The sequence below is a fragment of the Asparagus officinalis genome, chromosome 2, assembly GCF_001876935.1.
Source record: "Asparagus officinalis chromosome 2, Aspof.V1, whole genome shotgun sequence".
Classification (NCBI taxonomy): domain Eukaryota; kingdom Viridiplantae; phylum Streptophyta; class Magnoliopsida; order Asparagales; family Asparagaceae; genus Asparagus; species Asparagus officinalis.
Genome location: NC_033795.1, coordinates 23,818,117 through 23,829,836, shown reverse-complemented (window position 1 = coordinate 23,829,836; position 11,720 = coordinate 23,818,117). Strand labels below are relative to the sequence as shown.

Here is an 11,720-nt window from a genome sequence, read left to right as displayed (position 1 = left end):
CGCCAGCCAATGACAGATATAATCTGTTGTGTGGCAAGTGATTGCTTATCCAAGCCACTTGAACTGGATATCAAGGATGTGCAAGGGTTTTTGAGGATATAATTCCCTCTCTTTGGGTTGAATCTCAATAGTAGATCGTGAGTACTATGAGGAAAATATATTTCTCTTGTTATCTTGTTTGTCTCTCTTGATGCTTCGATTGCAAAAATTTCAGGAGTTTTTTTCGTCCTGCAGATGTAGGATTTTTATTTCCTAGGCTGTATTATTTAGTATGGCTATGGGTTTGAGAGAGGAGGCTATCTTGTAGGAGGTGTTATCTCCACCAAAAAAAAAAGCTACATAGCTCTACTGCCCCGCCGCTCCACGAATGAGACCTCAATTTATAAGGTCAACTCTTTTTCGCAGGTAGTACATCATAGTATCTTCCTATTCCCCCCCCCCCCTACTCAAATTACACTAAGTATCTGTCCTTCAAAATTTGGTGGAGGTCAGAGATGTTGGTACTTGTCTCGTCCATACTTTATGATATCACCGGCTGATATCTAGATGGTAATGTTCTCAGCAAAATTTCATGCAATTTTCTCGAAATTTACAGAAATTCCCAAATCTGACGGTTGTTTCTTCAGATTTATGGTTGCGGGTTCTCTTTCAATGCTAGTAGCTCCTCTTTTATTAGTACTCCCTTTGCAAGAGTTCATCTCTACTTTATTTCAAAAGCCAATGCTCTATCATTTGTCTTGAACCTTGGTAGTAACTTTCTCCCTTTATTTAAGATGAATTGTAGCATCTCCTTGTTGGCATTGTAGATTGTGCTAAGGTGTGTTTTTATTCTTTTATTGGGATCACAACAGCCTCATGATTGTTATCATTCCAACTACAACATCTATGTGCTTTCCTTGAGTCTTATAATACAGGATTTTATCTTTGAATTGTCTTGTGACCTTTGATTTAGCTGAAGTTTCCCGTCTCAGTCTTTTTCTCTTCAATCTTCATTGCATCCTAATTTCCATTTATGTTGTTATCAGCTCCTACTTTTTTGCATTGTTGGCAGGAGTTCAATCTGTGTTATCTCAATTTTAAGAACGATTACTGGTAGAAACAATGTCCGAGCCAAGTAAACAAACATGGCCCTCATACTGCTGTCAGTTATCAGTAGGAGAGAACAAATACTCTGCTGGAAACAGATGTAAAAGGTTGTATTATATATAGAAGAATATTGTCCAAATTGGCATGTAAGCTTTGCATAAACATAGTTGTTGTTTCATGTTTATACATATTTATGTGTATTCCCGACGACCATGGGAAGTTTATCATGTTTTCGTGTGGATAACCTTGTAAAATAGTCGTTTGCCCTCTTGACAAGTTTACATGATTTCTAAGGTATAACTTCAACACCAACTTATTACATATATTACCTTTAAATTTACTTATGTCATAGATATCAATTCTTGATGATGAATCAAACTAAAATTTTCAAGTACTTCTGCTAAGTGTATATATTTCATGTTGTATTGCATGTGCGAAAATTCTAGTTTTTTGAGAATGAGTTGATTATTTCAGAGATGATAGCTCAATGTTATTAAAACATTTTATTTAACCATTTTTTGTGGTTATTTTCATAGATACGCAGCATGAAGTTCAGCAGAGATGTTAGAAAGCAGTTATCGCAGATAATACAAAAGATTTCTAAAGGTAATGCTTCAGTATACTGAAAGTGTCATTAATATCAAATATCAATTAATTGTCATAGTATTAACGTGTCCCTTCCGCAGCAAATACTTAATCACACTTCTGGTCCCATTATGAATATACATATGCTTACTGCTTTAAGTTTTGTTTACTGCAAGCTGACAGTGTTTATTTTTTTCACTTGTTATTGTATTCTATGCGATTATTAGGGGATTTTGGTACTATGAGTCCTCTCCATACTTGTTCATTAGCAGTATCATCTGTTCAACAAGTCTCACATTTAAAGAGTGCTTTAGTTGAGAAAAAGATGCACTTGAGTTATCCTGGGCCTTATTCATAAGGTCCACGATCAGCACATAGAAACAGCCTTGTTATTCATGGAGGGCGTCATCTTCTCTCCTCCAGGATTGTTCATGACATACTGTCACACATTTGAGGTGTGTAGGAGACCAGCTATATTACCTGGTTGCTTCCAATATGGAGCCGTATTTGTACCCAGCACGTGTCATACCCATATCTCTACCTGACACTTCTTGGACACTCCTTAAATATATGCATATATTTATTCAGACCTGCACACAATTACTTAGGGCATGTTTAACTTTAAAAAAAACTCGCCATACACTTCTTGGATATACATCCTACACATCCATCTTTGTTACTTGTTGGATAAGGCTTGAGTTTGTTTCAGCCTTAAGAGAGATGATTTAAAAGCGTTGTTTACATATATAGCTTAGAACTATGATTATATCTCATGAGTTTTAGTCGTGTCTCTGTACCCTACCTTTTACGAAATTGCCGTGTCATGTACCCACTCCCATACCGTACTAATATCTGTACCCATGCAACCTAGGCGAGCATTAACTCTGCAAAGAACTATAACATTTGCATACAATCTATCTACTATTCTACTTGGAAATTCATGTAGTGCTTCAATATAGTTACCAAAGAATCCTAATAAACTTTAAATATTGTAGTATGTCAGTGGTCACTGTAGCAGTTCCTCCTGTTCCTAGAAAATGTCGAAAAACGTGGCTTTAGAGCTACAAAAGCAAAAAAACAGTACTAGGAAGATACATAAGGTCGATTGTGTTCTAATCTAGAAAAATCAAGGAATGGAGGAATCAACATGTCATTTGAGAAAGAGATGATATATGATGTTGTGAAGTTGGTATCTCAGTAAAAAATTCGTGATTGAAATAAAAGGAGAACTGGTCAAATGGCCAAAAGGACAGATTCAAGATTCTCCATGCAAGTCTCACTCGCGAACATTTAAATAGAGCTAGATAAGTATAACTGTAAGCAAGTAGTCATTCTTAAATGAGTGCAATCAATCTAGATAGAGATCACCCAATTATTGTCCTAGCGCACAAGGGACATGGATTTGTGTAGTGTGTTAGAAGCTTCAAATGCTTCTGGGATGGGGAAATAATCAATTGATGGGCCATGAAAAGATTGAAATCTTTCCTTAATCACTTGAAAGAAGTACAGAAGCTAGCTAGCATGTATGGTTTTAGGGGCGGAGGCACATGGGGCCCAAAGGGCCCCCTCTGGATTTGGAAAAATAAATAGGGCTTATTAATATTTGGTGACTTATTTTAATTGTAGGGCCTAAAATAGAAAAGTATAAATCCCCAATTCTTAGACATACGTAGTTTCTATTTTGTCATTTTTTTATCATGAGAAGTTAAGAACTAGGGATTGTTCAACACTTCGACGCCCCTTCACAATCGCCAAACTCCGCCCTTTGACTCCACTCTTCCTCTGGAGTCTGGCCTGACTTCCACCCTACTCAGCACTCCGTCCTTCTTTAGTCTTGTCGTCTCACCTTAGTTCTTCTTTGGTTTTTTCCCCTTCTCAGTGCTTCTCCAGACTTCTCTGCCCTCTCTTGTGGCGCGCATTCGGTATTCATGCACTTAATCACATTTTCGGTAGTTTTTTTTTAACTTTTATCTTCTATAAACTATACTTCTATTGATATGTTTAGGTTTATGGTTTGATTTTCGTTAGTTCTTTAACTTTCTCTTTTTAAAAATTTATTTAGCTTTTTAATTGTTTTCCCTCTAGACTTTTATTAATTCGGTTAGGGGTTTAGGCTTTTAGAAATTTTAACTACTCCCTTTTGCTTTTTTTAGATTTTAGAATTTTTGAGTGTAATTAGCTTATGATATGCACTTGTAGTTTCTATTTGAAGGGTTTTAGAGCTTTAGAATTTCTAACTTCCCCCTTTTTATTTATTTAGATTTTAGCATTTTTAGGTGTAATTAGTTTATGGTATTTACTTATAGTTCCTAACAATCAATTAGAAATCTATACTACTTATAAAAGAGAATACCCATGTCAAAACTTTTGATTTCCTTTTTTACCCTCTCAATTTTTTATCTCTCACAATTGTACCATTATTTATAAAACTAATGATCCATAACCTCTTATTAACTATGCACCTCTTCATTTTCTCAAATTATTTGGTCATTCACTAGAATATATTAATAATTTATAATGATAACAAAATTCGTAAATATATGATAATTTATTATAAATAATTATTAATTATATAAAATAGTAAAAGTCATTCATTTAATAAATTAGTGCACATAATTATAATTATTAATAATAGTATAAATACAGTTACTTCTTTATGTTGCAAAATATTATCTTGTTCGATAATTAATATCATCTTAGTAATAAAAATTTGGACATTATAAATTAAAAATATTTTTATTTTGAAAAATTAATTTATATAAAAATATTTAGATCCATGGAATTTATGAGACATATACATTTCTCTTCTTTTTTCCAAAATATTTGGTCACTCGCTATAATATATTAATAATTTATAATAATAATAAAGTTAATAAATATATTATAATTCATTATAAAAGAATTATTAATTGTAATGAATTAGTAAAATTATTTATTTAATAAAATATTGTACATAATTATAGTTATCAATAATAGTATAAATAGGGGTTGATTCTTTATATTGTAAGGAATATCACCCTTTTCGATATTATAATATCATCTTAGTAATAAAAATTAGACATTATGAATTAAAAATACTTTTATTTAGAAAAGTTACTTTATATAAAAATCTTAGTAATAAAAATTAGACATTATGAATTAAAAATACTTTTATTTAGAAAAGTTACTTTATATAAAAATATTGGAATTTTGAAATCTATGAGTCATTCACTTTTTGTTGGAAAGTAAATGTCTCGTAAATTTCAAGGATCCAATATTTTTATATAAAGTACTTTTCCTAAATAATAATATTTTTAATTTATACCATCTAATTTTTTATTACTAAGATGATATTAATTATCAAGCAAGGTAATATATTTTACAACATATAGTCATATAATATTAAAATTTATTGCCATTATTTAATAAATATTATAGTAAAATATGTCCATAACATAAATATTTAATAATATAAATGGTTTAATTATATCAATAGTGTTACTTAACTAATGATTACATTATTATTTAATAATTGTACTCCTAAATAAATTGTTTAACAATATAATAATAAGTTAATTTAAATAACTATTAGATGTATGTTAATAATAGTATGAGTATTAATTATAGTATAACTTAAAAATTTTTAATCATAGTGCAATTAAATAACTTTGTAAAGTGTTTATATATAATTTATTAAATAATATAATACTAAATACAACATGTCCACGTGCAAAGCACGTGCATTATACTTGTTCTAATAAAACGTAAGCATGAATGTAGTCTCAACAAAGTCAAAACATCCGCTTTTTAAATAAAATCAGATAATAACAAACTTCTGATGTACATGAACTATATTTCAAAAGATAATTTATGCTAAAACTTTTAATATCTGTATATATTTTATCTTGTTTTAGTCATGGAATAATCTCATAAAAGAAATCAAGTATTTCATACCACCAGTGGTGATGGTGGCTCAATTATGGAACGATTTTTTAAAAGAGGTAGTATATTTCACCCCCGTGGGTGAGGGTGGCCTGCAACCATCACCATCACCGTCACTGCCACCACCTTCTCTACCTTCACAAATGGTGGATAACCAAGATGAGCATGAACTTGTGGTGGATCTTGGACTAAGATCTAATGTTTATTCAACTGCTACAAATTCAAAGCAATTAGCAAATATTCAATGAGCATACTTGCTCAAGGGTCGTCGCCAACCTATACTAGCAAGCTATCCTTCACATGATTTTTTGAGTAGAGATCATCATTTTTAAAAAGATTGGGTCATAGAGTGTGGAAGTTAGTCGGAATATAGTGAAAGCAAAGATGCTTGCTTTTGTCTATATTGTTATTCGTTTAGACCATTGAATAAAAAAAAGGAGCTGGTGATTATTTACCAGTACGGGATTGCGTATTGGAAGGAGGCTTTGAGAAAGCATGTTGGAGACCACAATAGTGTTCATACACAAGGCTTTAAAGGTCGTCAAGATCTCATGAACCGAAAACAACACATAGACATTAATATATGTAAAGCTTCTCAACAAGAAAAGATGGATTATCTCGCCTTTGCTTGAGAACAATGATTAGAGCGGTCATGTTTCTATTGCGTCAAAAAAGCTCTTTTTGTGGTCATGATAAATTGGAAAAATCCTTAAACAAAGGATGATTTCTTAAACTTCTACAATATCTTGCCTTATGTAGGGAAGATATTGAAAGAATTGTGTTGACAAATGCTCCTGATAATAACAAATTAACTTCACCAATGATTCAAAAAGATGTTAAAAAGACTTGTGCCTACTTGACAACAAAAGCTATAATTGTGGACATGAACATTGACTTGTTTGCTTTATTAGTTGATGACTCATGATGTATCAATTAAAGAACAAATGGCTATTGATGTATGTTACGTGGATAAAAAGGGGAGCATCATTGAATATTTTATTGCACTTGTTCATGTTAAGGACAAAGGCGGTGACATTAAAAGAAGCCATTGGGTCCATTTTCGCTACACATGGATTGAGCATGTCAAATGTGTATGGGTAAGAATATGATGATGGTAGCAATATGCGAGGAGAGTTCAGTGCTCTTAAGGCGGTGATATTAGCGGAGAATGAATCTGCTTACTATGTTCATTGTTTTGCTTATCTTCGATTGATACTCGTAACGGGTTGCAAAGGAACATGATTCTTTTAATGAGTTCTTTGAACATATTGCAAGGACAATAATGTCATTCAAGGCTTATGCAAGCGTCAAGATATTCTTCGAGAGAAACAACTTGAAAAAGTAATCTATGGTATTTGTAGAGGTGATATCAAGACTGGACGATGTTTGGATCAAGAAACAAATTTGAAACGGCCGGGAGATACGCTGGGGTTCACATTATGGCACAGTTATGAGTTTAATCATCTTGTTTTCTTCGGTGATTGATGTGATGACTATTTCCATAGAAGTTGATGGTGATACATAAAGATATAAAGCGAAATGCATCTTGCGTTAGTTGTTTAACTTTGAGTTTGCATTTTTGTCACTTGATGGAAATATTTTAGGAATTACAAATGACTTGTCATAAGCATTACAATGGAGAGATCAAGACCTTGCTAATGTTATGAATCTTGTCAAAGTAGTTAAGCAAATTTTGCCAAAAAATGAGAGGATGGTTGGAACGAATTGTTTAAAGCAATTTGTGATTTGTGTAATTTGCATGAGATAGCGATCCCGAATATGGAAGATAAGTTTGTGGTTGGTAGAGCAAAGCGTAGAATTCTGATGCCTACAAATCTTCATCATTATCAAGTTGAATTTTTTAATACATCTATGAATTTTTATCTTCAAGAGTTGAACAATCATGTTGATAATCGTAATACGGAGTTGCTTTCTTGTGTGGCATGTCTTGAACCAAGTAAATCATTCTCTTTATTTGATAAGGAAAAAATTGATTCAATTAGTTGAGTTTTATCCTAGAGATTTTTTCGAAGTGGATCGTAGTGATCAACTTGAGAACTACATTTCTTATGTATCTACTCATGATTTTTGTGAAATTATAGGTATTGGTGAACTTGCTAAAAAGTTGGTTGAAATGAAGATGGATATTTTATATTCATTGGTGTACAAGTTGGCAAAGTTGGCCTTAATTTCGTCGGTTGCAATGACAAGTGTTGAAAGAGCATTTTCGGCAATGAACATTATTAAGAATGATCTTTGAAACCAATGGGAGATGAGTATATGAATTATTGTTTGGTGCCTTATATAGAGAAAGATATACGTTATAAAATTGATGAGGAAGATGTCACGAAATAATTTCAAGCAGTGATTTAAAGGCAAAGTGCCTGAGCACCCTAGGCCCTCAGGCGAGGTGTTTTAGGAGCTCATCGCCTTGCAATACTCTTGGGCGTTGGGTTGACCAAGGCGAGCGTTTGACGCGCTTCTAGATCTTCAGGCACTGTTTTTTTCGAGCGCTTGACGCACTTCTAGATCTTCAGGTTGTTTTTTTCAGCGCAGGCGAGACGCTAATGTGAGCTCCTAAAGGTCGAAATGGTGACTTTTAATTAGTGGCTCTTTCAAGTGTACCCAATTGAGTATACTTTCTACCAAAAAGGTGTAGTGATATCACTTTTAATTAGTGGTAGGGCCCTAATCTTTTTTTGCTTATCTCTTTATCTATTGTGTGGTTGTCATCTATTTAGTTGTACTCATGAAAAAATTATAACATTATCAAATATCTTTGACTTAAGGTGACTTTTCCACTCATTTGTTTCTTTAACTTTTCCTTGATCCAAAGTCTTGCCTTACCTCTCTTAGAAGAAGAACAAGGTAAAAAAACTTAACTTTTTTCTTTTACTACTTGATAATTACTGTAATTAAAATGAATTTTATCAAAAAAGTGTTTTTTAACTTTTATCCTGAAACTTGTTTGTTCAAAACATAGCTTATTTCTGATAATTGTTTTTCTGTATATCATTTTTATTTTAAATTTTTTATTTTCTCCTAATATTTATTTCTATGACATTTCTTTTTTCTGAATTGTTTTTCATGAAAAAAATTTCCTGAAAATTATTTTTTAAGAAATTGTTTTGTTATTTGCATCACTTCCAAATCTTTTTTAGTTTTCTTCCTAAAATATGCTCTTCCTAAAATTAACTTATTTCTTGGAAATAATTCTTTCTTCTAAAATATTTTCCTAAAAATATTTATTTTCTAAAATCATTTCCTTAAAACTATTAACTTCCTAAAATTATTTCCTGAAATATATTTTCCTAAAATTTTCTCCTAAAATTAATAATTTGATTTTTTTTGAAGAATTGGCGAGACGTCGAATCGAAGAGAGCATTTAGCTTGGAAATGGATGAAATGTGTTGATCTAAGGGGAAAAAGAATACAAATGATACTATTTGTGTATAGTGTGGAAAGCAATCCAAGGGAGGGATTTACTTTGCGACCGAGCACCTTATTGGTGGAAGATGCGAAAGAATGCGCAAAAGTATCTTCCGATGTACGGGAGAAGCTCAAACAGTTTTTTTATGCAAACAAGACTCGAAAAGAGCAAGAGACGACTAATTTCTTTCCTGACCTTGGTGATGAGAATATGGTTGTGGTTGAAGATAATGATGAATACAATGGAGAAGATGTGGAAGAAATTCAAATTAGTAAAACAAAGGATAAATGCAAACAAATTGCTAATGGAAGAGAGAGTTCAATAAGGGGTCAAAGAAGTAGAAATGAAGAAGCAAACTAAGAGCATGGAGCAAGGGGAAGCAAGTACAATCACAATCATGACAAAGAGGTTCTATGCATAAATTTGTCACTCCTAATCCACTCAAAATTGTGAAGGAAAGAAAAATAAAATTGAAAATGAATCAAGCAACAATTCAAGAATTATATAACAAAGAAGGGAGAGAAGCTATTGTGCAATTAATAGCAAGATTTTGGTACAATTTAGGGCTTCCTTTCAATATAGAAAATAAAGAGGAGTTTCATGTGATGGTTGTAGCTATAGGGAACTTTGGACCGGGATTAAAGCATCCATCACCTTATGAGCTTCGACATTCTTTTCTTCGCAAAGAGGTGGAACACACCAATGTATCCATGAAATCTCATAGGGATGCATGAGAAAAACATGGATGCACTTTAATGTTAGATGGGTGGTCTGACCAAAGGGAAAGGACATTAATCAATTTTTGGTGAACACTCCATATGGCACAATGACATTAATCAATTTTTGGTGAACACTCCATATGGCACAATGACATTAATCAATTTTTGGTGAACACTCCATATGGCACAATGGGAGAGAAGCTATTGTGCAATTAATAGCAAGATTTTGGTACAATTTAGGGCTTCCTTTCAATATAGAAAATAAAGAGGAGTTTCATGTGATGGTTGTAGCTATAGGGAACTTTGGACCGGGATTAAAGCATCCATCACCTTATGAGCTTCGACATTCTTTTCTTCGCAAAGAGGTGGAACACACCAATGTATCCATGAAATCTCATAGGGATGCATGAGAAAAACATGGATGCACTTTAATGTTAGATGGGTGGTCTGACCAAAGGGAAAGGACATTAATCATTTTTTGGTGAACACTCCATATGGCACAATGACATTAATCAATTTTTGGTGAACACTCCATATGGCACAATGTTTCTTAATTCAATTGATGCGTCAGCTTATGTTAAGATGGGAGAGAAAATCTTCAAATTGCTTGATGCATACACTCATGAAGTTGGCCCAAAAGATGTCATCCAAGTTGTCATAGATAGCCATTCAAGATATAAGTATGCATGTATGTTTTTTTAATCTTGTCTAACTTTAATCACATTCAAAGGCTCAGGTAGTAGATAATTATTTAATAAGCTGAGTGCTAATATTTTCTATGTTTGTAAGGGGCTTTTGGAGGTTAAATATCCACATCTGTATTGGTCTCTGTGTGCCGCTCATTGTGTGGATCTCATGTTATAAGATTTTGGAAAACTGCCCTGAGTGAAGAGATGTTTACAAAGGGCTATGCAATTGACCTCATTTATATACACTCATCTGGGTGACCTTCACATGATGAGAGATTTAACAAAGAAAAGGGAGTTGCTTAGGCTAGCGATAAAGAGGTTCGCCACCTCTTTCTTAACTCTAAAATCAATTCATATGCAAAAGTCAAGCTTGAGAACTATGTTCACCTCATCAAGATGGAAGGCTACTTGATGGGCAAAGGATCAGGAAAAGCTATCGTTGTGATTGTGAATTCTACATCCTTTTGGAATACCATACTTTGGATTCTTAGTGTATGAGTCTGCTTGTGAGAGTCCTTCCACTTGTGGATAGTGAAAAAGGCCGGCTTTGAGTTATATCTATGAGGCAATGGATAGGGCTAAGGAAGCAATTCAAGCTTCTTTTGGTAATGAAAGAGAGAAGTATGAGGAGGTTTTCAATATAATTGACGAGAGATGGGAGGTCCAACTTCATAGGCCATTGCATACTGCCAGCTACTACTTGAATTTAGACTTTTCTTATGCAAATCATAGATTAGAGGCGGTTGAAGATATAATGCAAGGTGTTTATCATGTTATTAAAAAGTTTGTGTCAGATCCTATAATATGAGATAAAATCATCAATCAATTACCATTATTTAGAGAAGCACGAGGGCTCTTGGGAATTGATATGGTTGACACAAAGAAGTACCAAGTTACTCGGTAATTGTCTTTCATTTTGTATTGGTTCTAATCTTTACATCTACATATAGTTTAAAATTTGAAGTTTGCACGGTCACTCATTTTTCTTTTAATAGTCGATTGGTGGCTTGCTTATGGAGGCTTGGCTCCTGATTTGCAAAAGTTAGTCATTAAAGTTCTTGGAGTAACTTGTAGTGCATCGGGTTGTGAACACAATTGGAGCATGTTTGAGAATGTAAGGAACCTTTGACATAATATATATTCTTCAGGTGACACTTGCTAGTTGCTACTATTAACTATTTGCTCTTTTCATTTGTTTGATTTCTGTAGATCCGTACTAAAAAAGGAATAGGCTAGACTAACAAGCTCTTACTGACCTGGTGTTTGTGAAGTATAATTGACAACTAAAGG

The 11,720-nt window shown here is 33.1% G+C and overlaps 1 protein-coding gene across 1 annotated transcript in view; it reads left to right on the top strand.

Annotated features, from left to right (window-relative positions):
* The window catches only part of LOC109830541 (probable pre-mRNA-splicing factor ATP-dependent RNA helicase DEAH4), a 58,179-nt gene that overhangs the window by 37,446 nt on the left and 9,013 nt on the right, over positions 1–11,720 (top strand). The window contains 1 exon segment of the mRNA XM_020397823.1: positions 1,623–1,692. Coding sequence (XP_020253412.1) covers positions 1,623–1,692 — 70 coding nt within the window.